The sequence below is a fragment of the Argopecten irradians genome, chromosome 8 (assembly GCF_041381155.1).
Source record: "Argopecten irradians isolate NY chromosome 8, Ai_NY, whole genome shotgun sequence".
Classification (NCBI taxonomy): Eukaryota; Metazoa; Mollusca; class Bivalvia; order Pectinida; family Pectinidae; genus Argopecten; species Argopecten irradians.
In genome coordinates this window covers 43,666,728-43,692,791 of record NC_091141.1, presented here as the reverse complement: position 1 = coordinate 43,692,791, position 26,064 = coordinate 43,666,728, and the positions used below count along the sequence as shown (strand labels likewise).

At 39.1% G+C, this 26,064-nt stretch overlaps 1 protein-coding gene across 1 annotated transcript in view; it reads right to left on the bottom strand.

Annotated features, from left to right (window-relative positions):
• Nucleotides 1-26,064, bottom strand: part of LOC138329924 (catenin delta-2-like) — a 103,741-nt gene that overhangs the window by 53,537 nt on the left and 24,140 nt on the right. Inside the window, exons 3-4 of the mRNA XM_069277208.1 lie at nt 25,749-25,820; nt 7,483-7,646 (exon numbers count right to left, since the gene is read on the bottom strand). Of these exons, the coding sequence (XP_069133309.1) occupies nt 7,483-7,646; nt 25,749-25,820 (236 nt within the window). The remainder of the gene's footprint in view (nt 1-7,482; nt 7,647-25,748; nt 25,821-26,064) is intronic.

Here is a 26,064-nt window from a genome sequence, read left to right as displayed (position 1 = left end):
ACAGGCAAATTTACAGCATGTTCTGACAGCACAGGGAAATTTATAGCATGTTCTGACAGTACAGGAAAATTTACAGCATGTTCTGACAGTACAAGCAAATTTGCAGCATGTTCTGATAGTACAGGGAAATTTACAGCATGTTCTGATAGTACAGGGAAATTTACAGCATGTTCTGACAGTACAGGGAAATTTACAGCATGTTCTGACAGTACAGGGAAATTTACAGCATGTTCTGACAGTACAGGGAAATTTACAGCATATTCTGACAGTACAGGCAAATTTTACAGCATGTTTGAAGTTGTGCTATGTTTTATAATATTCCTTCTCATAATACAGGTTCTACTTTTCAAATTAAAAATGAACTTTAGCATAATTGTGTACTCCATAATTACGACTTTAAAAAATGCATTACTATGTTCCAATTAAATACAAAAGTATCAATAAATATAGAATGCCCCCTCTGATGCTCCTAATTATAACATACCAATTAGATATTCCTAAATATAGAATACCTCTCAGATGCCCTATATGACTGAAAAACTACATTGTGATTTGTATATATTGTCTGTCACTCTGTCTCTGTGCCATTCTATGCGTCTGTCACTCTGTGTCCATTCTGCGTCTGTCACTGTCTCTCTGTCCATTCTGTGTCTGTCACTCTCTGTCCATTCTGTGTCTGTCACTCTCTGTCCATTCTGTGTCTGTCACTCTCTGTCCATTCTGTGTCTGTGTCTGTGTCTGTCACTCTCTGTCCATTCTGTGTCTGTCACTCTCTGTCCATTCTGTGTCTGTCACTCTCTGCCCATTCTGTGTCTGTCACTCTCTGTCCATTCTGTGTCTGTCACTCTCTGTCCATTCTGTCTGTCACTCTCTGTTAATTCTGTCTCTGTCACGCTGTCATTCTGTTCTCAACACCTTCCATCACTCTCTCAACACTTGTTCCTTTTCATATTATATCTATCTTTATTTTATTTCACTTACTTCTCAAATTCTATTTCATCTTTTGGATGTGTGGCTACATTTCAATTACAAGTTGTTTGATGACTATACTGTCCTGTCTCAGGACAAAGATTAACTGTAATTATTCTTATTGAACCTTGCATCCCCACGCCATTGTCCATACAGTCACCTCACAGACACTTAGTCATACACCTGACCTCTTTGTGTCCTATCATACTCCTGACCTCTTTGTGTCCTATCATACTCCTGACCCCTTTGTGTCCTATCATACTCCTGACCCCTTTGTGTCCTATCATACTCCTGACCCCTTTGTGTCCTATCATACTCCTGACCCCTTTGTGTCCTATCATACTCCTGACCCCTTTGTGTCCTATCATACTCCTGACCCCTTTGTGTCCTATCATACTCCTGACCCCTTTGTGTCCTATCATACTCCTGACCCCTTTGTGTCCTATCATACTCCTGACCCCTTTGTGTCCTATCATACTCCTGACCCCTTTGTGTCCTATCATACTCCTGACCTCTTTGTGTCCTATCATACTCCTGACCTCTCTGTGTCCTATCATACTCCTGACCCCTTTGTGTCCTATCATACTCCTGACCTCTTTGTGTCCTATCATACTCCTGACCTCTCTGTGTCCTATCATACTCCTGACCCCTTTGTGTCCTATCATACTCCTGACCCCTTTGTGTCCTATCATACTCCTGACCCCTTTGTGTCCTATCATACTCCTGACCCCTTTGTGTCCTATCATACTCCTGACCCCTTTGTGTCCTATCATACTCCTGACCCCTTTGTGTCCTATCATACTCCTGACCCCTTTGTGTCCTATCATACTCCTGACCCCTTTGTGTCCTATCATACTCCTGACCCCTTTGTGTCCTATCCTTCTACTCCTGACCCCTTTGTGTCCTATCATACTCCTGACCCCTTTGTGTCCTATCGTACTCCTGACCCCTTTGTATCCTATCGTACTCCTGACCCCTTTGTGTCCTATCATACTCCTGACCTCTTTGTGTCCTATCATACTCCTGACCTCTTTGTGTCCTATCATACTCCTGACCTCTTTGTGTCCTATCATACTCCTGACCCCTTTGTGTCCTATCATACTCCTGACCCCTTTGTGTCCTATCGTACTCCTGACCCTTTTGTGTCCTATCATACTCCTGACCCCTTTGTGTCCTATCATACTCCTGACCCCTTTGTGTCCTATCATACTCCTGACCCCTTTGTGTCCTATCATACTCCTGACCTCTTTGTGTCCTATCATACTCCTGACCTCTTTGTGTCCTATCATATTCCTGACCCTTTGTGTCCTATCATACTCCTGACCTCTTTGTGTCCTATCATACTCCTGACCCCTTTGTGTCCTATCATACTCCTGACCCCTTTGTGTCCTATCATACTCCTGACCCCTTTGTGTCCTATCATATCTGACTTTGGTCCATCTACTCTGACCCCTTTGTGTCCTATCGTACTCCTGACCCCTTTGTGTCCTATCGTACTCCTGACCCCTTTGTGTCCTATCATACTCCTGACCCCTTTGTGTCCTATCATACTCCTGACCCCTTTGTGTCCTATCATACTCCTGACCCCTTTGTGTCCTATCGTACTCCTGACCCCTTTGTGTCCTATCATACTCCTGACCTCTTTGTGTCCTATCATACTCCTGACCTCTTTGTGTCCTATCATACTCCTGACCTCTTTGTGTCCTATCATACTCCTGACCCCTTTGTGTCCTATCATACTCCTGACCCCTTTGTGTCCTATCATACTCCTGACCCCTTTGTGTCCTATCATACTCCTGACCTCTTTGTGTCCTATCATACTCCTGACCCCTTTGTGTCCTATCATACTCCTGACCCCTTTGTGTCCTATCATACTCCTGACCTCTTTGTGTCCTATCATACTCCTGACCCCTTTGTGTCCTATCGTACTCCTGACCTCTTTGTGTCCTATCATACTCCTGACCCCTTTGTGTCCTATCATACTCCTGACCCCTTTGTGTCCTATCATACTACTGACCCCTTTGTGTCCTATCATACTCCTGACCCCTTTGTGTCCTATCATACTCCTGACCCCTTTGTGTCCTATCGTACTCCTGACCCCTTTGTGTCCTATCATACTCCTGACCTCTTTGTGTCCTATCGTACTCCTGACCCCTTTGTGTCCTATCGTACTCCTGACCCTTTGTGTCCTATCATACTCCTGACCTCTTTGTGTCCTATCATACTCCTGACCTCTTTGTGTCCTATCATACTCCTGACCTCTTTGTGTCCTATCATACTCCTGACCCCTTTGTGTCCTATCATACTCCTGACCCTTTGTGTCTATCATACCCTGACCCCTTTGTGTCCTATCATACTCCTGACCCCTTTGTGTCCTATCATACTCCTGACCTCTTTGTGTCCTATCATACTCCTGACCCCTTTGTGTCCTATCATACTCCTGACCCCTTTGTGTCCTATCATACTCCTGACCTCTTTGTGTCCTATCATACTCCTGACCCCTTTGTGTCCTATCATACTCCTGACCTCTTTGTGTCCTATCATACTCCTGACCTCTTTGTGTCCTATCATACTCCTGACCTCTTTGTGTCCTATCATACTCCTGACCTCTTTGTGTCCTATCATACTCCTGACCCCTTTGTGTCCTATCATACTCCTGACCTCTTTGTGTCCTATCATACTCCTGACCCCTTTGTGTCCTATCATACTCCTGACCCCTTTGTGTCCTATCATACTCCTGACCCCTTTGTGTCCTATCATACTCCTGACCTCTTTGTGTCCTATCATACTCCTGACCTCTTTGTGTCCTATCATACTCCTGACCTCTTTGTGTCCTATCATACTCCTGACCCCTTTGTGTCCTATCATACTCCTGACCTCTTTGTGTCCTATCATACTCCTGACCCCTTTGTGTCCTATCATACTCCTGACCCCTTTGTGTCCTATCATACTCCTGACCCCTTTGTGTCCTATCATACTCCTGACCCCTTTGTGTCCTATCATACACCTGACCTCTTTGTGTCCTATCATACTCCTGACCCCTTTGTGTCCTATCATACTCCTGACCTCTTTGAGTCATAATGACCCTAGCTACATGTAGCCCTGGTCATATCAATACTTATAACAATTGACAGATTACAACTTCTTTCTAACTGCTCTCTCTCTCTCTCTCTCCAGCCTGAAAAATCTTACTCAAATGCCACATTATCAACTGTCATATACCTATAACTAATCAAGATTCCTTTAACATGTGATATTAAGACAAATAAACATTGTCAACATTCTCTGTAAACTCTACCTCCTAGGACAAGATACCACACCCATCCTCGGTACCCTCCTTCGGCCCTGGATCCAGGAGCACATTCTCATTTGTAGTCAGTATGTAATGACTGGGGACAGGTGGTTCCTACCATGTCCTCTTTACTTAATACATGTAAACATGCCACTAACATTAATAAGGCACTCTTCTTTTGTAGATCTTCAACTCCGACCCCAGCATATAATCTTGACCTTCAACCCAATTAAATCCAAATCTTAGATAATTCCAGATATTGAGGGTGGTTGTCTTAGTATCATAGACTGATACCATTCCCCATACAATCACTTGTCTTATGGCATCACACTGACCAGGTATTCTGTACAGACATCAGACACACTCAGAATTATCATCTAAAGTGTTCACTATGTGTCCAGGACCCTATCATCATCTAAAGTGTCCACTATGTGTCCAGGACCCTATCATCATCTAAAGTGTCCACTATGTGTCCAGGACCCTATCATCATCTAAAGTGTCCACTATGTGTCCAGGACCCTATCATCATCTAAAGTGTCCACTGTGTGTCCAGGACCCTATCATCATCTAAAGTGTCCACTATGTGTCCAGGACCCTATCATCATCTAAAGTGTCCACTGTGTGTCCAGGACCCTATCATCATCTAAAGTGTCCACTATGTGTCCAGGACCCTATCATCATCTAAAGTGTCCACTATGTGTCCAGGACCCTATCATCATCTAAAGTGTCCACTATGTGTCCAGGACCCTATCATCATCTAAAGTGTCCACTATGTGTCCAGGACCCTATCATCATCTAAAGTGTCCACTAGTGCGGTCAAAGTCTGAGACCTCTGCAGTCTGGTGTTACCTTGCACAGATCCTAGAGTGTATGTGCTATCACACTGTTATACTGCACTAGTGCCTATGGCTGACTTTAACACCCCACATCACATCTCTTTCTCAAATGCCGAGTTTTCCCCTTTATAACAGACCATGTTTTAAAGTCATCAGTGTTCCAGAGCCTGTGTGACCTCAAACAGCCTGTGAGCAACTAATCTAACTCAAACAAACAATTATGTTCAATGTTAATTCCTCACAACTGCAATGGCTTCATCACATACACACAGGGCTGTAACACTTATTTTTGTTGTTCTGCACAGAGCTACTGACCCAGATTCTGTAATGACAACAATGTGGATCTTCATGTTGTACTGTATGGTCACAAGAGAGTCACTATTGTAATCAGATCTAGGCAGAGTACTGATGATAATCTAACTGTATGTACCAACAAACTGATGATAATCTAACTGTATGTACCAACAAACTGATGATAATCTAACTGTATGTACCAACAAACTGATGATAATCTAACTGTATGTACCAACAAACTGATGATAATCTAACTGTATGTACCAACAAACTGATGATAATCTAACTGTATGTACCAACAAACTGATGATAATCTAACTGTATGTACCAACAAACTGATGATAATCTAACTGTATGTACCAACAAACTGATGATAATCTAACTGTATGTACCAACAAACTGATGATAATCTAACTGTATGTACCAACAAACTGATGATAATCTAACTGTATGTACCAACAAACTGATGATAATCTAACTGTATGTACCAACAAACTGATGATAATCTAACTGTATGTACCAACAAACTGATGATAATCTAACTGTATGTACCAACAAACTGATGATAATCTAACTGTATGTACCAACAAAACTGATGATAATCTAACTGTATGTACCAACAAACTGATGATAATCTAACTGTATGTACCAACAAACTGATGATAATCTAACTGTATGTACCAACAAACTGATGATAATCTAACTGTATGTACCAACAAACTGATGATAATCTAACTGTATGTACCAACAAACTGATGATAATCTAACTGTATGTACCAACAAACTGATGATAATCTAACTGTATGTACCAACAAACTGATGATAATCTAACTGTATGTACCAACAAACTGATGATAATCTAACTGTATGTACCAACAAACTGATGATAATCTAACTGTATGTACCAACAAACTGATGATAATCTAACTGTATGTACCAACAAACTGATGATAATCTAACTGTATGTACCAACAAACTGATGATAATCTAACTGTATGTACCAACAAACTGATGATAATCTAATTGTATGTACCAACAAACTGATACCAAGTACTGATGATATAGAGAAAGAATCTGATGTTTACAGGTGAAAATAATCTGGTGATAATAAAGATTAATGAATTAGAAGATTTTTAGATGAATAAATTGATGTTTTGTAGATGAATAAATCTGATATTTTTTTATGATGAATAAATCTGATTATTTTTTAAGATGAATAAATCTGATGGTTTTTTAGATGAATAAATCTGATGTTTTTTTAAGATGAATAAATTTGATGTTTTTTAGATGAATAAACCTGATGTTTTTTAGATGAATAAATCTGATGTTTTTGATCTGATGGCTAAATAAAGACCTCCAGCATGAGTATTGCATGAATGATACATGCTTACATATATACGACACAAAAAATGGTCAAGCAGTTAACTATACTTAACATCTAAATAAACAAAGCTATAAAATGAAGGTCGCAGTGGAATACGTTTGGTATAGGTGGAGTGGGAGCAGGTATAGCAAATGAATCAAAACATGTCCCCAAAATACTCACTGCACTTGCATGCATGGCTGTCTATGTAAAAACACAGTTTAATTTTTTATTCATTTCCTCTTGTTCTTTTTTATTACACTTTCATCAACTTTGTATTATGTCATTTCTTCAGAAAATGCAGTTGGCTTTGGTTCATGTCAACTTTCTTACTTCGAGATGTGAACTTCAGTATATGGGGTGCTATCTGGGATACTTACAGACATGAATCCAAGAGATGTGAACTTCAGTATATGGGGTCCTATCTGGGATACTTACAGACATGAATCCAGGAGATGTGAACTTCAGTATATGGGGTCCTATCTGGGATACTTACAGACATGAATCCAGGAGATGTGAACTTCAGTATATGGGGTCCTATCTGGGATACTTACAGACATGAATCCAGGAGATGTGAACTTCAGTATATGGGGTCCTATCTGGGATACTTACAGACATGAATCCAGGAGATGTGAACTTCAGTATATGGGGTCCTATCTGGGATACTTACAGACATGAATCCAGGAGATGTGAACTTCAGTATATGGGGTCCTATCTGGGATACTTACAGACATGAATCCAGGAGATGTGAACTCATTTTAGTGTCTCCTAGACTTGTATCGTTCAACTGTGACTCGGTCAGGGGTTGGGGGCCGGGCGATCGCCATAGATACGAGTCATCAGCACTCATCATACTATTCATACTATTGGCTTCACTGCCAAACCTATACTGCTGGAAAAGTCAAACAAAAACAACATGCACACAAAATGATCAAAAAAGCAAAACAAATGGACAGCTAAGGATGAATGGATGCCAAAAATGTCAAAATTCAAGTTTGGTTGAAAGCACAGAAGCACCATTTATAGAATGTTGGACAATCTAGGTTAAATATATGCTTGATTTGTAGCAGGATAAATGACTGTACCAAACCAGGATCAAGATGAGTTACAAACATTTACCTGCACCTTGTCATCACCACAAGTCATAACAAACATGCATGCTATTTATAGAAACGATAATACCATACACTGTACATTCTATTCTACATCATGCTGTTAAGAGAGATCAATATTTGATATTTACTTTTAGAGGTTAAACTCACAAGTATGCTACAGAATAGGAACAAGTATATCATATCAAAGTGAAGCCTCTTAAAGACTAGAACAACAAATGAAAGAAGCTAAACATGAGATGAATAGAAAGGATGAAGAAATCCAACATGACCAGTTCTGTGACATGATTACGAAACGAGGTTATAAACAGAAAGTCTGGTTCAATTATCATTGGTAACTATTTGTAGCTCAGTAGGGCCAACAATTCATCACAAAATAACAGCTGTTTAGTAAAAAAAAAAAGGGGGGGGGGGGCAAAAATAGGCCAATGAAAAGTAATTATATATATAATGTAGGCCTGGTTGGGTAACAGATGGAAGTACTTAGTATGGTAAGGCACTGTTATGGGGAGATAAGTATTAGCTCATCATCTAGTCAGTCACATCAGCTAAAAAAAAAAACATTTTCATGCTGCCACTGGAAACATCCAGCCAGAGAATTAACAGGCTGATAGAAAGGTTACATGCTTCAGCTTAATGCATATCATGTGTTTGAAATTCCATCTGCTGTGTAAACGCTGCCAAACAGATACATATATATGTGTCTATATTTACACTTGCTAGGCTTGGTCACTATACTCTAATACTAGCCGATTTTGTTTACCATAACTGCATGGTAACATTGAACTTTGAACTTGCGTATGAAAATGTTCTGTGCAATGTAAAAGGACTACTTTAAAAAAAGAAAGAAACACATGGCTTTGTTTACATTTTGACGCAACATTACGTGTATATTGTTGTTTTTCATAGAATTTTGGAAAAATCTAAACAATATATACATGTTTTATATTTATATATGATTCAAACAATTGTTAAATTAACAATTGTATAAAGAAATGGAAAAATATCCCGACAGGGCCAACGTGCTTTCATTTTTGTTAAAAATGATGGGTGTCAAATGTAAACATTACCTCTGTGCCTATGTTCGTCCTACGATCGAGTCTTTGGGGTGGAAGGGCGTGAGACCCTCTGATAAAGGTCAGTTATAAACATATCCTCTTGTCTTTGTTCTTTGAGAATTGAATCATGTGTATTATAAAACATGCACCGCTAGTAATCCACATGTTGACAGTTACGCGTCACCACAAATACATACAAGTGAAGTTGTTCCATAGATGGCGATGGATCTAAGCGTAGATTATATAATCACATGGCTCCGAAGGACGTAATATCGTCAAGTCAGACGACAATCTCAAACAAATTTAGCTACTTGAACACTGGTGTTTTGACAACTTCGGAAAACTCCTGTGTGTAAGCGTGCGTCAGCCTCGCCTCGCTGCACAATAACCGTCACCGAGTTCACACATGTGGCCGTGAACAAATACTTGATGTTATTACGCTATTTATGAACTTATAGCAAAATTGAATACCTATTTAAAGTTCTGATCTGATTAAATAAAATTATCTCTGAAATTTACTTTGTTTGTCATGTTTATTTTACACTAAAATATTGCACTTTTTTGTCGTCGCAGATGAATAATTCTACCTTACGTTGAGCGTCATCATTCGCTGTTCAATTGAGTAAGCTCCTCCCACTTTTGACCGACTTTTATTGAATAATTACGTCACTTTCAAATGACAATTTTATTGCATGAAATATTAATAAAAAGTCGTGTGAGTGTAAATATAGGGATTGGATTTCGTTTTTATGTTAACCATGCTTGTATGGAGCAATTCCTCTAAGAATATATTCAATATGGGGCGCTAACGCGCCCCATAGAATATATTCTTAGAGGAATTGCTCCATACAAGCATGGTTAACATAAAAACGAAATCCAATCCCTATATAATCCACTGTGGGGAAATTTTTATCAGATATTACCTAAGTTGTTACTTAAATCCTGGAATATAACACAAAGAACTTGTTAATGTTATAATGACATTTTCTCCTGGTTCTGTTCCTGTGTACATCACATCTTTCAACTTTTTTTTCAATCATGAGTATTTATGGTTTTGACAGATTTCCATGGCTTCTTTTCCATTCTCAAATGAGTTTGCAATTACAGACAGGTTCACATAGATTTGGATTCAAAGAATGTCTCGCTTATGTAATGTACAATCCATATAAATTACAAACCCAGGGCACATTGGTTCTTAACTTCTCTTGATGGATATTCAGTATGTGTGATTTAACAGTCAACCAATTCACACAGAATCAAAAATATTCAGTAGCATTTACATTCAGCTTTGGCAGTCAGACAGTTACTATAAATTCTGTAGTCTTTAAAGTGACATGTGAACCCAAAATAAGTTGATCTGTATATTTAGATATGATTTTCATATATATGTTTATTGATGATTTCATTACAATGATTGGTTATCTAAAACGTCAGGAAAACATGGGAAATACCAATTATAACTCACAAAACATTTTAAAAATTACCATCATGTTATATTTTCAGAAAACACAACTCGTCAAAATCGAGGCTGTAATGAACAGTGAAGTGTATAGATACCTATGACACAGAAAGGTAAATACAAACTAAACCTTAACGTTCATGGCCACCAGAGGGCCCAAATTGACACCCTTCATATCCACAATCAGTTGATATACCAGCCAGAGGCCAATCTTTTGTGAAGAATCATTTTATAACTTTATAATATACTACACATCAATCATGTAATAATGTAATGTTAGTTCGACAAACACCCTAATGTTGATGACCCTGTATAGTAGATATACCCCCTAATGTTGATAACCCTGTATAGTAGATATACCCTCCTAATGTTGATGACCCTGTATAGTAGATATACCCCCCTAATGTTGATAACCCTGTATAGTAGATATACCCTCCTAATGTTGATGACCCTGTATAGTAGATATATACCCCCTAATGTTGATGGCCCTGTATAGTAGATATACCCCCTAATGTTGATGACCCTGTAGAGTAGATATACCCCTAATGTTGATAACTCTGTATAGTAGATATACCCCCTAATGTTGATAACCCTGTATAGTAGATATACCCCTAATGTTGATGACCCTGTATAGTAGATATACCCCCTAATGTTGATAACCCTGTATAGTAGATATACCCCCCTAATGTTGATGACCCTGCATAGTAGATATACCCCTAATGTTGATAACCCTGTATAGTAGATATACCCTCCAAATGTTGATAACCCTGTATAGTAGATATACCCCCTACTGTTGATGACCCTGTATAGTAGATATACCCCTAATATTGATGACCCTGTTTAGTAGATATACCCCCTAATGTTGATAACCCTGTATAGCCCTAATGTTGATAACCCTGTATAGTAGATATACCCTCTAATGTTGATAACCATGTATAGTAGATATACCCTCTAATGTTGATGACCCTGTATAGTAGATATACCCCTAATGTTGATGACCCTGTATAGTAGATATACCCCCCTAATGTTGATGACCCTGTATAGTAGATATACCCCTAATGTTGATAACCCTGTATAGTAGATATACCCCTAATGTTGATAACCCTGTATAGTAGATATAACCCCCTAATGTGTTGACCCTGTATAGTAGATATACCCCCCTAATGTTGATAACCATGTATAGTAGATATACCCCCTAATGTTGATAACCCTGTATAGTAGATATACCCCCTAATGTTGATAACCCTGTAAAGTAGATATACCCACTAATGTTGATAACCCTGTATAGTAGATATACCCCCCTAATGTTGATAACCCTGTATAGTAGATATACCCACTAATGTTGATGACCCTATATAGTAGATATACCCACTAATGTTGATAACCCTGTATAGTAGATATACCCCTAATGTTGATGACCCTATATAGTAGATATACCCACTAATGTTGATAACCCTGTACAGTAGATATACCCCTAATGTTGATAACCCTGTATAGCCCCAATGTTGATGACCCTGTATAGTGTTCACCATTCTGTGTAATGACAATATTGATCTAGGCAGTTGGAGTAATGATACAAGTTATGTAACATCACAAACAATACACAAACATACATATAGGGCTCAACCTTTGGAAAGTTAAATATTGAATCTGTAAACAAAATCACATAAAAATGTATTTAAATTCAACACCAGTACTTGTTTGATGATAAAATAATGAGTACCATGCATTATGATGTCCTCCTATACGCCATGTTTGTTCTGTCATATCGGCATGGTTATCTAGACAGTGTTACATTGTATCATCACTTAATGTAATACTTGTATTAACTACTAATTCATAAAAGGTGAGGGCTTTTTCAATAAATCGAGGGACTACTAGGGTACTTGATGGACCAACAGAGGGACAACTAGGGTGCTTGCTGGACTAAAAGAGGGACTACTAGGGTACTTGATGGACTATAAGAGGGACTACTAGGGTACTTGATGGACCAACAGAGGGACAACTAGGGTGCTTGCTGGACTAAAAGAGGGACTACTAGGGTGCTTGATGGACTTAAAGAGGGACTACTAGGGTACTTGATGGACTAAAAGAGGGACTACTAGGGTACTTGATGGACTACTGAACTATAAGAGGGACTACTAGGGTACTTGATGGACTATAAGAGGGACTACTAGGGTGCTTGATGGACTTAAAGAGGGACTACTAGGGTACTTGATGGACTAAAAGAGGGACTACTAGGGTACTTGATGGACTATAAGAGGGACTACTAGGGTACTTGATGGACTATAAGAGGGACTACTAGGGTGCTTGATGGACTTAAAGAGGGACTACTAGGGTACTTGATGGACTAAAAGAGGGACTACTAGGGTGCTTGATGGACTTAAAGAGGGACTACTAGGGTACTTGATGGACTATAAGAGGGACTAGTAGGGTACTTGATGGACTATAAGAGGGACTAGTAGGGTACTTGATGGACTATAAGAGGGACTAGTAGGGTACTTGATGGACTATAAGAGGGACTAGTAGGGTACTTGATGGACTATAAGAGGGACTACTAGGGTTAAAATTAGGGTACTTGGACTATAAGAGGGACTACTAGGGTACTTGATGGACTAAAAGAGGGACTACTAGGGTACTTGATGGACTAAAAGAGGGACTACTAGGGTACTTGATGGACTATAAGAGGGACTACTAGGGTACTTGATGGACTATAAGAGGGACTAGTAGGGTACTTGATGGACTATAAGAGGGACTACTAGGGTACTTGATGGACTATAAGAGGGACTACTAGGGTACTTGATGGACTATAAGAGGGACTACTAGGGTACTTGGACTATAAGAGGGACTACTAGGGTACTTGATGGACTATAAGAGGGACTAGTAGGGTACTTGATGGACTATAAGAGGGACTACTAGGGTACTTGGGACTATAAGAGGGACTACTAGGGTACTTGATGGACTAACAGAGGACTACTAGGGTACTTGATGGACTAAAAGAGGGACTACTAGGGTACTTGATGGACTAAAAGAGGGACTACTAGGGTACTTGATGGACTAAAAGAGGGACTACTAGGGTACTTGATGGACTAAAAGAGGGACTACTAGGGTACTTGATGGACTAAAAGAGGGACTACTAGGGTACTATGAATGGACTATAAGAGGGACTACTAGGGTACTTGCTGGACTAAAAGAGGGACTATTAGGGTACTTGGCCTATAAGAGGGACTACTAGGGTGCTTGCTGGACTAAAAGAGGGAAATACTAGGGTACTTGGACTATAAGAGGGACTACTAGGGTGCTTGCTGGACTAAAAGAGGGACTACTAGGTACTTGATGGACTAAAGAGGACTACTAGGGTACTTGATGGACTAAAAGAGGGACTACTAGGGTACTTGATGGACTAAAAGAGGGACTACTAGGGTACTTGATGGACTAAAAGAGGGACTACTAGGGTACTTGATGGACTAAAAGAGGGACTACTAGGGTACTTGATGGACTATAAGAGGGACTAGTAGGGTACTTGATGGACTATAAGAGGGACTAGTAGGGTACTTGATGGACTATAAGAGGGACTAGTAGGGTACTTGATGGACTATAAGAGGGACTAGTAGGGTACTTGATGGACTATAAGAGGGACTAGTAGGGTACTTGATGGACTATAAGAGGGACTACTAGGGTACTTGATGGACTATAAGAGGGACTACTAGGGTACTTGATGGACTATAAGAGGGACTATAGGGTACTTGATGGACTATAAGAGGGACTATAGGGTACTTGATGGACTATAAGAGGGACTAGTAGGGTACTTGATGGACTATAAGAGGGACTACTAGGGTACTTGATGGACTATAAGAGGGACTACTAGGGTACTTGATGGACTATAAGAGGGACTACTAGGGTACTTGATGGACTATAAGAGGGACTACTAGGGTACTTGATGGACTATAAGAGGGACTAGTAGGGTACTTGATGGACTATAAGAGGGACTACTAGGGTACTTGGACTATAAGAGGGACTACTAGGGTACTTGATGGACTATAAGAGGGACTAGAGGGTACTTGATGGACTATAAGAGGGACTACTAGGGTACTTGATGGACTATAAAGAGGGACTACTAGGGTACTTGATGGACTAAAGAGGGACTACTAGGGTACTTGATGGACTAAAGAGGACTACTAGGGTACTTGATGGACTAAAAGAGGGACTACTAGGGTACTTGATGGACTATAAGGACAGGGACTACTAGGGTACTTGATGGACTAAAGAGGGACTACTAGGGTACTTGATGGACTATAAGAGGGACTACTAGGGTACTTGCTGGACTAAAAGAGGGACTACTAGGGTACTTGGCCTATAAGAGGGACTACTAGGGTGCTTGCTGGACTAAAAGAGGGACTACTAGGGTACTTGATGGACTAAAAGAGGGACTACTAGGGTACTTGATGGACTATAAGAGGGACTACTAGGGTACTTGATGGACTATAAGAGGGACTACTAGGGTACTTGCTGGACTATAAGAGGGACTACTAGGGTACTTGGACTATAAGAGACTACAAGGGTGCTTGCTGGACTAAAAGAGGGACTACTAGGGTACTTGATGGACTATAAGAGGAACTACTAGGGTACTTGATGGACTAAAAGAGGGACTACTAGGGTACTTGATGGACTAAAAGAGGGACTACTAGGGTGCTTGATGGACTAAAAGAGGGACTATTAGGGTACTTGCTGGACTAACAGAGGGACTATTAGGGTGCTTGATGGACTAAAAGAGGGACTACTAGGGTACTTGCTGGACTAACAGAGGGACTACTAGGGTACTTGATGGACTAAAAGAGGGACTACTATAGGGTACTTGCTGGACTAACAGAGGGACTACTAGGGTACTTGCTGGACTAACAGAGGGACTACAAGGGTGCTTGATGGACTAAAAGAGGGACTACTAGGGTGCTTGATGGACTAACAGAGGGACTACTAGGGTACTTGATGGACTAAAAGAGGGACTACTAGGGTATTTGCTGGACTAACAGAGGGACTACTAGGGTACTTGATTGACTATAGGAGGGACTACTAGGGTACTTGATGGACTAAAAGAGGGACTACTAGGGTACTTGGACTATAAGAGGTACTAGTAGGGTACTTGATGGACTATAAGAGGGACTAGAAGGGTACTTGATGGACTATAAGAGGAACTACTAGGGTACTTGATGGACTAAAAGAGGGACTACTAGGGTACTTTTTGGACTAACAGCTATGGGGACCATTGTATTAAATACTAGTATAAACATTTCTGGTATGCTGAGATATTTTATTCTACAATGAAATGGGAAAATTTCTATGATTTAGAATTCAATGTAAATAAATGGGAATGACAATTGATCAGCCATGGGCTATTTATCATGAGTTATTTATGGTACTATTGTCTCTCTTCCTACTCTATGACCAGCTGACATTTGTGATGTCAGCCAGCTGTGTAACAAGCAGACTATATATATAGCTTGTGTGTATAAGGCTGGCTATACACACATGTCAGTATGTCAGTAGGCATGACAGGGTTGTCTCCCCTCCTTATAGTACCATAATGTAATTAATCATCACCTCTATGGTGTCTGCATATTACAGAGTTATCTGCCCTTGTGGGTATATATCGACTGTGATGTACATAATCATTTAGTGAACCCTCTGAAAAAATATTATGTCAATTGCACACAAAACAAAACAATCAATAGCTACCTACAAGGGCAGATAACTCTGGAAAATACAAAAAGATTTTAAATTGACATCTGAAAATGAAATGGGAACTTTTAAACATTCTGGTCAAAGATTTTAGAATCAATTGAATATGGTATAATAAATTTATATTTTGTACAGGTCGGGATAAAGGAAATGTCCTATTTTTTTACATATATAATTTTTTTAGGAAATGTCCTATTTTTTATATATTATTTGTTAAAGATGCTCTATCGCTGACAAATGGTATTTTTCTCTGTCAGAAACAAGAGCAGACAATTTAGTATTTTTGTTCAATTACAAAAGTTACTTACTTTACACCATTACCACCATTGAAAAGTTTGAGCTTCTAAATTTATTTCAAGATATAAATATTAAAAATAATTAATTGCATCCCGAAAAAATTCCATGACACAATGTCCTATATGGAACGAAGTACTGATTTTGCAATTATTTTTTTATTTAATTACCTGTATTTCTTGTCTCACACTATTAAACTAGTAATACAGAACCTAATGAAAGGATGAGGATTTCATATTGCAGATCGAGATTCGAGTTCTATCCGACACTGACTGATTATGTGTGTCTGAATCATCCTACTACTAAATACCTGTATTTTTTACACCTGTATTTTTACACCTGTATTTTCACACCTGTATATGTTTGTCTGTGCACACTCTGAACACAAAAACACACAGCCATTGTGTGACCACGCTCACACCTAAAGGCACAAAGCTGCATTGTCAGTGTGTTGTATTTCACCTAAATATAGTGTCTTGTATTGTTTCCTTTTATTTTAGTGTCTCTCTATCTCAAGGGAATACAGCCATGGGTGCTCCAAACTGAACATAAACCACCATAGCTAACTAGTTCATAATAAACACTGTTTAGATATTTCAGATTTCAAGGAGGTCCCTCCCACATATTGATACCTAGCTATATATAGATATCAAGGAGGTCCCTCCCACATATTGATACCTAGCTATATATAGATATCAAGGAGGTCCCTCCCACATATTGATACCTAGCTATATATAGATATCAAGGAGGTCCCTCCCACATATTGATACCTAGCTATATATAGATATCAAGGAGGTCCCTCCCACATATTGATACCTAGCTATATATAGATATCAAGGAGGTCCCTCCCACATATTGATACCTAGCTATATATAGATATCAAGGAGGTCCCTCCCACATATTGATACCTAGCTATATATAGATATCAAGGAGGTCCCTCCCACATATTGATACCTAGCTATATATAGATATCAAGGAGGTCCCTCCCACATATTGATACCTAGCTATATATAGATATCAAGGAGGTCCCTCCCACATATTGATACCTAGCTATATATAGATATCAAGGAGGTCCCTCCCACATATTGATACCTAGCTATATAAAGATATCAAGAAGGTCCCTCCCACATAATGATACCTAGCTATATATAGATATCAAGAGGTCCCTCCCACATAATGATACCTAGCTATATATAGATATCAAGGAGGTCCCTCCCACATAATGATACCTAGCTATATATAGATACCAAGGAGGTCCCTCCCACATATTGATACCCAGCTATATATAGATATCAAGGAGGTCCCTCCCACATATTGATACCTAGCTATATATATATATCAAGGAGGTCCCTCCCACATATTGATACCTAGCTATATATAGATATCAAGGAGGTCCCTCCCACATAATGATACCTAGCTATATATAGATATCAAGGAGGTCCCTCCCACATATAGATACCTAGCTACATATAGATATCAAGGAGGTCCTTCCCACATATTGATACCTAGCTATATATAGATATCAAGGAGGTCCCTCCCACATATTGATACCTAGCTACATATAGATATCAAGGAGGTCCCTCCCACATATTGATACCTAGCTACATATAGATATCAAGGAGGTCCCTCCCACATATTGATACCTAGCTATATATAGATATCAAGGAGGTCCCTCCCACATATTGATACCTAGCTATATATAGATATCAAGGAGGTCCCTCCCACATATTGATACCTAGCTATATATAGATATCAAGGAGGTCCCTCCCACATATTGATACCTAGCTATATATAGATATCAAGGAGGTCCCTCCCACATATTGATACCTAGCTATATATAGATATCAAGGAGGTCCCTCCCACATATTGATACCTAGCTATATATAGATATCAAGGAGGTCCCTCCCACATATTGATACCTAGCTATATATAGATATCAAGGAGGTCCCTCCCACATATTGATACCTAGCTATATATAGATATTCAAGGAGGTCCCTCCCACATATTGATACCTAGCTATATATAGATATCAAGGAGGTCCCTCCCACATATTGATACCTAGCTATATAAAGATATCAAGGAGGTCCCTCCCACATAATGATACCTAGCTATATATAGATATCAAGGAGGTCCCCCCCACATAATGATACCTAGCTATATATAGATATCAAGGAGGTCCCTCCCACATAATGATACCTAGCTATATATAGATATCAAGGAGGTCCCTCCCACATATTGATACCTAGCTATATATAGATATCAAGGAGGTCCCTCCCACATATTGATACCTAGCTATATATATATATCAAGGAGGTCCCTCCCACATATTGATACCTAGCTATATAAAGATATCAAGGAGGTCCCTCCCACATAATGATACCTAGCTATATATAGATATCAAGGAGGTCCCTTCCACATATAGATACCTAGCTACATATAGATATCAAGGAGGTCCTTCCCACATATTGATACCTAGCTACATATAGATATCAAGGAGGTCCCTCCCACATATTGATACCTAGCTATATATAGATATCAAGGAGGTCCCTCCCACATAATGATACCTAGCTATATATAGATATCAAGGAGGTCCCTCCCACATATTGATACCTAGCTATATATAGATATCAAGGAGGTCCCTCCCACAAAATGATACCTAGCTACATATAGATATCAAGGAGGTCCCTCCCACATATTGATACCTAGCTATATATAGATATCAAGGAGGTCCCTCCCACATAATGATACCTAGCTATATATAGATATCAAGGAGGTCCCTCCCACATATAGATACCTAGCTACATAAAGATATCAAGGAGGTCCTTCCCACATATTGATACCTAGCTACATATAGATATCAAAGAGGTCCCTCCCACATATTGATACCTAGCTATATATAGATATCAAGGAGGTCCCTCCCACATAATGATACCTAGCTATATATAGATATCAAGGAGGTCCCTCATATTGATACCTAGCTATATATAGATATCAAGGAGGTCCCTCCCACATAATGATACCTAGCTATATATAGATATCAAGGAGGTCCCTCCCACATATTGATACCTAGCTATATATAGATATCAAGGAGGTCCCTCCCACATAATGATACCTAGCTATATATAGATATCAAGGAGGTCCCTCCCACATATTGATACCTAGCTATATATAGATATCAAGGAGGTCCCTCCCACATATTGATACCAAGCTATATATAGATATCAAGGAGGTCCCTCCCACATATTGATACCTATCTATATATAGATATCAAGGAGGTCCCTCCCACATATTGATACCTAGCTACATATAGATATCAAGGAGGTCCCTCCCACATATTGATACCTAGCTATATATATATATCAAGGAGGTCCCTCCCACATATTGATACCTAGCTATATATAGATATCAAGGAGGTCCCTCCCACATATTGATACCTAGCTATATAAAGATATCAAGGAGGTCCCTCCCACATAATGATACCTAGCTATATATAGATATCAAGGAGGTCCCTCCCAAATATTGATACCTAGCTATATAAAGATATCAAGGAGGTCCCTCCCACATAATGATACCTAGCTATATATAGATATCAAGGAGGTCCCTTCCACATAATGATACCTAGCTATATATAGATATCAAGGAGGTCCCTCCCACATATTGATACCTAGCTATATATAGATATCAAGGAGGTCCCTCCCACATAATGATACCTAGCTATATAAAGATATCAAGGAGGTCCCTCCCACATATTGATACCTAGCTATATAAAGATATCAAGGAGGTACCTCCCACATCTTGATACCTAGCTATTTATAGATATCAAGGAGGTACCTCCCACATATTGATACCTAGCTATATATAGATATCAAGGAGGTACCTCCCACATATTGATACCTAGCTATACAGAGGACTCCACATAATCGAATAACGGTTATTCGAATATTTCGGTTATTTGCATAAAATTCTGCGGTCCCGATTTTTTCCTTCTTTATCTTTGTTTTTCAACTCCGTGTATTTGCATAGACTTTTACATGACCTCCGGTTATTTGAATAAAATATTTGGGAAATTCTAAAAATAAAATCGAATATTTTTCAATGTTGCAATATATTTTTAGCGAAATTCGCCAATATATGTCAAGATACTTCGATTTTACTAGAAATCATCCTGGTAACAGATTAACGTTTGAGTATGGCTTGTTATTTTATGCACGAATCTGCAAAGGTATTCGACGCTGTTACGATTTACATCAGCAGCGGTTGATCATAACTTTAGTATATTCACTGACTCAGACATCTAATTAAAGCATTTGCATTTTCAAATATGTTTATTTATTAACGTAACGTACCTTAGTTCGCGATCGGTTGGAGAAACCATGCTTCCTTAACAACAATCGCCATTCATGAGTAGTCTCGTTCAACCAGAGTCTTGTTGACTACGACAGACATGTGCGTATCAAGCGTCTCGTTGAACGAGACATAAAAGCATGCAAAGTCGGCGTGCAATGACTACCGCAAGTTTCGTACAGTATGTAAGCTTAGGATACAAAAGATATTTGCTACGTTGTTTCATTGCTACTTGAATATGCATTAATTTCTGAAATGTTATCAAGCTATACACCGTATAGATCTGTTATACAGGGAAAATTCTCAAAACACATTTAGGTCGAGTGAACGCATGGCTTCATCACCTGCCGCCATTTTCGAATTCATATACACATGTTAAAAACAACACACTACTAGTTGATCGGCACTTTGAAGTTTAATCATGATCGTAAGTTCATTTTGCCAGGCAAATGTACGTAAATTTGTTTATTACTTAGGTTCAGAATTGTAGACACAAATCCAATCCTGTTTAGTAGAATCTAATTGCATTTGATATCGATCGTTTAGCTGTTTCTCAAATATTCACGTGTCGATCTAACGTAAACAAGAATCTAATATTGGAATATTTTTTGTTATTAAACAATTAAAATCGATTTACAGCTTCGAAAATAATTACTTGTTGTTCGTTTTAAGTGTAAAAAATTTACGTATTTATCCAAAAACGAAATTATATCTATTTGCCTATTCACATACATATGTGTGGGGTCAAACGGAGGTGCAAATGTCATCTCCGCCTATTCGAATACTCCGGTTATTTGCATATTTTCTTCTGGAAAATGACCTATGCAAATAAGCGGAATCCTCTGTATATAGATATCAAGGAGGTCCCTCCCACATCTTGATACCTAGCTATATATAGATATCAAGGAGGTCTGTTTGCCCACATCTTGATACCTAGCTATATATAGATATCAAGGAGGTCTGTTTGCCCCCAATGGTATATATGTCAAGGAGGTCTATGTGCCCCCAATGGTATATATATCAAGGAGGTCTGTGGGTCCCTAATGGTATATATATCAAGGAGGTCTGTGTGCCCCCATTGGTATATATATCAAGGAGGTCTGTGGGTCCCCAAACGTATATATATCAAGGAGATCTGTGTGCCCCCAATGGAATATATATCAAGGTCTGTGTGCCCCCAATGGTATATATATATCAAGGAGGTCTGTGGGCCCCCAATGGTATATATATCAAGGAGGTCTGTGTGCCCCCAATGGTATATATATCAAGGAGGTCTGTGGGCCCCCAATGGTATATATATATCAAGGAGGTCTGTGTGCCCCCATTGGTATATATATCAAGGAGGTCTGTGTGCCCCCATTGGTATATATATCAAGGAGGTCTATGTGCCCCCAATGGTATATATATCAAGGAGGTCTGTGTGCCCCCAATGGAATATATATCAAGGAAGTCTGTGGGTCCCCAATGGTATATATATATATCAAGGAGGTCTGTGTGCCCCCAATGGAATATATATCAAGGAAGTCTGTGTGCCCCCAATGGTATATATATCAAGGAGGTCTGTGTGCCCCCAATGGTATATATATCAAGGAGGTCTGTGTGCCCCCAATGGTATATATATCAAGGAAGTCTGTGTGCCCCCAATGGTATATATATCAAGGAGGTCTGTGTGCCCCCAATGGTATATATATCAAGGAGGTCTGTGGGTCCCCAATGGTATATATATCAAGGAGGTCTGTGGGTCTCCAATGGTATATATATCAAGGAAGTCTGTGTGCCCCCAATGGAATATATATCAAGGAGGTCTGTGGGTCCCTAATGGTATATATATCAAGGAGGTCTGTGGGTCTCCAATGGTATATATATCAAGGAGGTCTGTGGGTCTCCAATGGTATATATATCAAGGAGGTCTGTGGGTCTCCAATGGTATATATATCAAGGAAGTCTGTGTGCCCCCAATGGAATATATATCAAGGAGGTCTGTGGGTCCCCAATGGTATATATATCAAGGAGGTCTGTGGGCCCCCAATGGTATATATATCAAGGAGGTCTGTGGGCCCCCAATGGTATATATATCAAGGAGGTCTGTGGGTCCCCAATGGTATATATATCAAGGAGGTCTGTGGGCCCCCAATGGTATATATATATCAAGGAGGTCTGTGTGCCCCCATTGGTATATATATCAAGGAGGTCTGTGTGCCCCCATTGGTATATATATCAAGGAGGTCTGTGGGTCTCCAATGGTATATATATCAAGGAGGTCTGTGGGTCCCTAATGGTATATATATCAAGGAGGTCTGTGTGCCCCCATTGGTATATATATCAAGGAGGTCTGTGTGCCCCCATTGGTATATATATCAAGGAGGTCTGTGGGTCTCCAATGGTATATATATATCAAGGAGGTCTGTGTGCCCCCATTGGAATATATATCAAGGAGGTCTGTGGGTCCCTAATGGTATATATATCAAGGAGGTCTGTGGGCCCCCAATGGTATATATATCAAGGAGGTCTGTGGGTCCCTAATGGTATATATATCAAGGAGGTCTGTGTGCCCCCAATGGTATATATATATCAAGGAGGTCTGTGGGTCTCCAATGGTATATATATCAAGGAGGTCTGTGGGTCCTAGTGTTTCCCACAGCCCCGATTAGCATGGCGCCGCGCCATGCCCTTTTTACCTGACGCCATGCCCCTATAACCTAACGCCCTGCCCCGTTTGTCCCCAGTACACTTTTACTAAACTACCAAAATACCAGGCAGTGGCTTGATAATTAAGTAAACAAAAGAGGTGTGACCACTCCCTGACCCCCTGACCAATACCCCAGTGGCCCTAATTAGCAGCCTTGGGCTATTTCCACCTTGGCTTGTGGTGTCACTTTCAGGTCTGTGTATTACGTAAGCTGAAGTCTGAGCAGCCGATCGGCAGCCTAGAAAACAATCAGCTGGCCTTTCAATAAGTTTTATGACTACCACAGATAGTGAGCATTACTTCAAAAACAAATACTGCTTACAACTGTAAATTATTTACTCACGTTTTTAATGTTAAATAGGCCTATCTATATCTGATGGATGTCACAAAATTTGCAATCGTAATGGCCGCCATTTTGGGTGTATTGTAAAAGTAGATCCGGAGGTATTGAATTTCAGGATTTTTACTAATATGTACACGTTTTTAAAAATGAAAACGGTATAAATTTTTTTAGAATTTCGATGTGAATTTATTTTTAGAAAAGATATATTAATATTAATAAAATTATTAATAGCAAAGTAATTAAAATAAATCAAATTAAAAAGATTTTTTTTTTTTCTCTATCAGATTAAATTCAAATATTTGGAATACTAATCTAATTATCTGTATTTTCTTAATTTAATGCTTGTAAATTTAGAACATTTTTTTAATTAATTATTCATTATAATGAAACATGTTATCTTATTCAATTCAATACAGTATTTTTAATATTTCAATAAAGATATATATTAAAATAAAGGTAATTGGATTGAAATAAAGGAATACATTTTGCATTTTTCCCATTCTTTTAATTAATATAAATGAAATTTAGATCTTTCTTGTGAATCAATTATAGTCATGATCATATGTGATCGGCAGATAACTATTTCCAAAATCATTTTGTTCACTCAGAATAATTAAATGGATGTTCTGATATTACTTAGCAACTAAGAGAGTTTAAAGCATTTAAATGATATTAAGTTGAACCAGAATTACATTAACAACAAGACAGTTTTAAAGATTTTCCCTTGTATTGGAAGTCGTCGATATAACCTTTGTGCCCCTCTGATGGTTATTTATCGCGGTCAAAGTGCCCTTTTCAAAACCCAGCACCATGCCCTTTTTTTTCCTGTGGGAAACACTAGGTCCCTAATGGTATATATATCAAGGAGGTCTGTGGGCCCCCAATGGTATATATATCAAGGAGGTCTGTGGGTCTCCAATGGTATATATATCAAGGAGGTCTGTGGGTCCCTAATGGTATATATATCAAGGAGGTCTGTGTGCCCCCAATGGTATATATATCAAGGAAGTCTGTGGGTCCCCAATGGTATATATATATCAAGGAGGTCTGTGTGCCCCCAATGGTATATATATCAAGGAGGTCTGTGGGTCCCCAATGGTATATATATCAAGGAGGTCTGTGTGCCCCCAATGGTATATATATCAAGGAGGTCTGTGTGCCCCCAATGGTATATATATCAAGGAGGTCTGTGTGCCCCCAATGGTATATATATCAAGGAGGTCTGTGTGCCCCCAATGGTATATATATCAAGGAGGTCTGTGTGCCCCCAATGGTATATATATCAAGGAGGTCTATGTGCCCCCAATGGTATATATATCAAGGAAGTCTGTGTGCCCCCAATGGTATATATATCAAGGAGGTCTGTGTGCCCCCAATGGTATATATATCAAGGAGGTCTATGTGCCCCCAATGGTATATATATCAAGGAGGTCTGTGGGTCTCCAATGGTATATATATCAAGGAGGTCTATGGGTCTCCAATGGTATATATATCAAGGAGGTCTGTGCACTGAAGGTGTGTTTTGTACTAGGTCACCTCTAAAAGTTTGTCTACTGTTTTGAACAAAGTTAAATAAAATGCTGATCTGCTTATCAATGTGTAGTCTGTTTAATGGACTTTTTATGATCAGATATATAGAACAACATCCATCATTATTTAAATTCAATACAGTTTGTTACCATACAATATAGAATCATTCACAACTCATACCTACAACTCATCACACTATTTATAGCTTGGTAAGGTGTGAAATTCCGGTGAGATCCTAACACATGCTTTTGATTACTGACCATTGTCCAGTATAAGTATTGCTGACCATTGTCCAGTATAATTATTGCTGACCATCGTCCAGTATAATTATTGCTGACCATTGTCCAGTATAATTACTGACCATCGTTCAGTATAACTAATTAAACCAAACATGACAGCAGACATTTTTATATTTCTTTGTTGGCTTACCTGGTCGTGTTGGGAAGCCAAAATCTTGCGTTCCTTTTCTAACTGTTTTGTTAATCTCTCAAATTGGGCTTCCTTTTGAAAAAATGAAAAACATCACACATTCAAAGCATATCCGTATTAGAATCATAGAAAATTCCTTTTATGTTACATAATTCCCATGATATATCCACTAAACACAGGTAAAGGGCCAGGTACTACAGGTATGACTAAGTCCCCACACACAGGTACACATACATTGGTATGTAATGTGGGAGTGCGATTCATTCATAACACACATACCAGAGGCCACTGTCTATATAACCATCAGGTGATCATT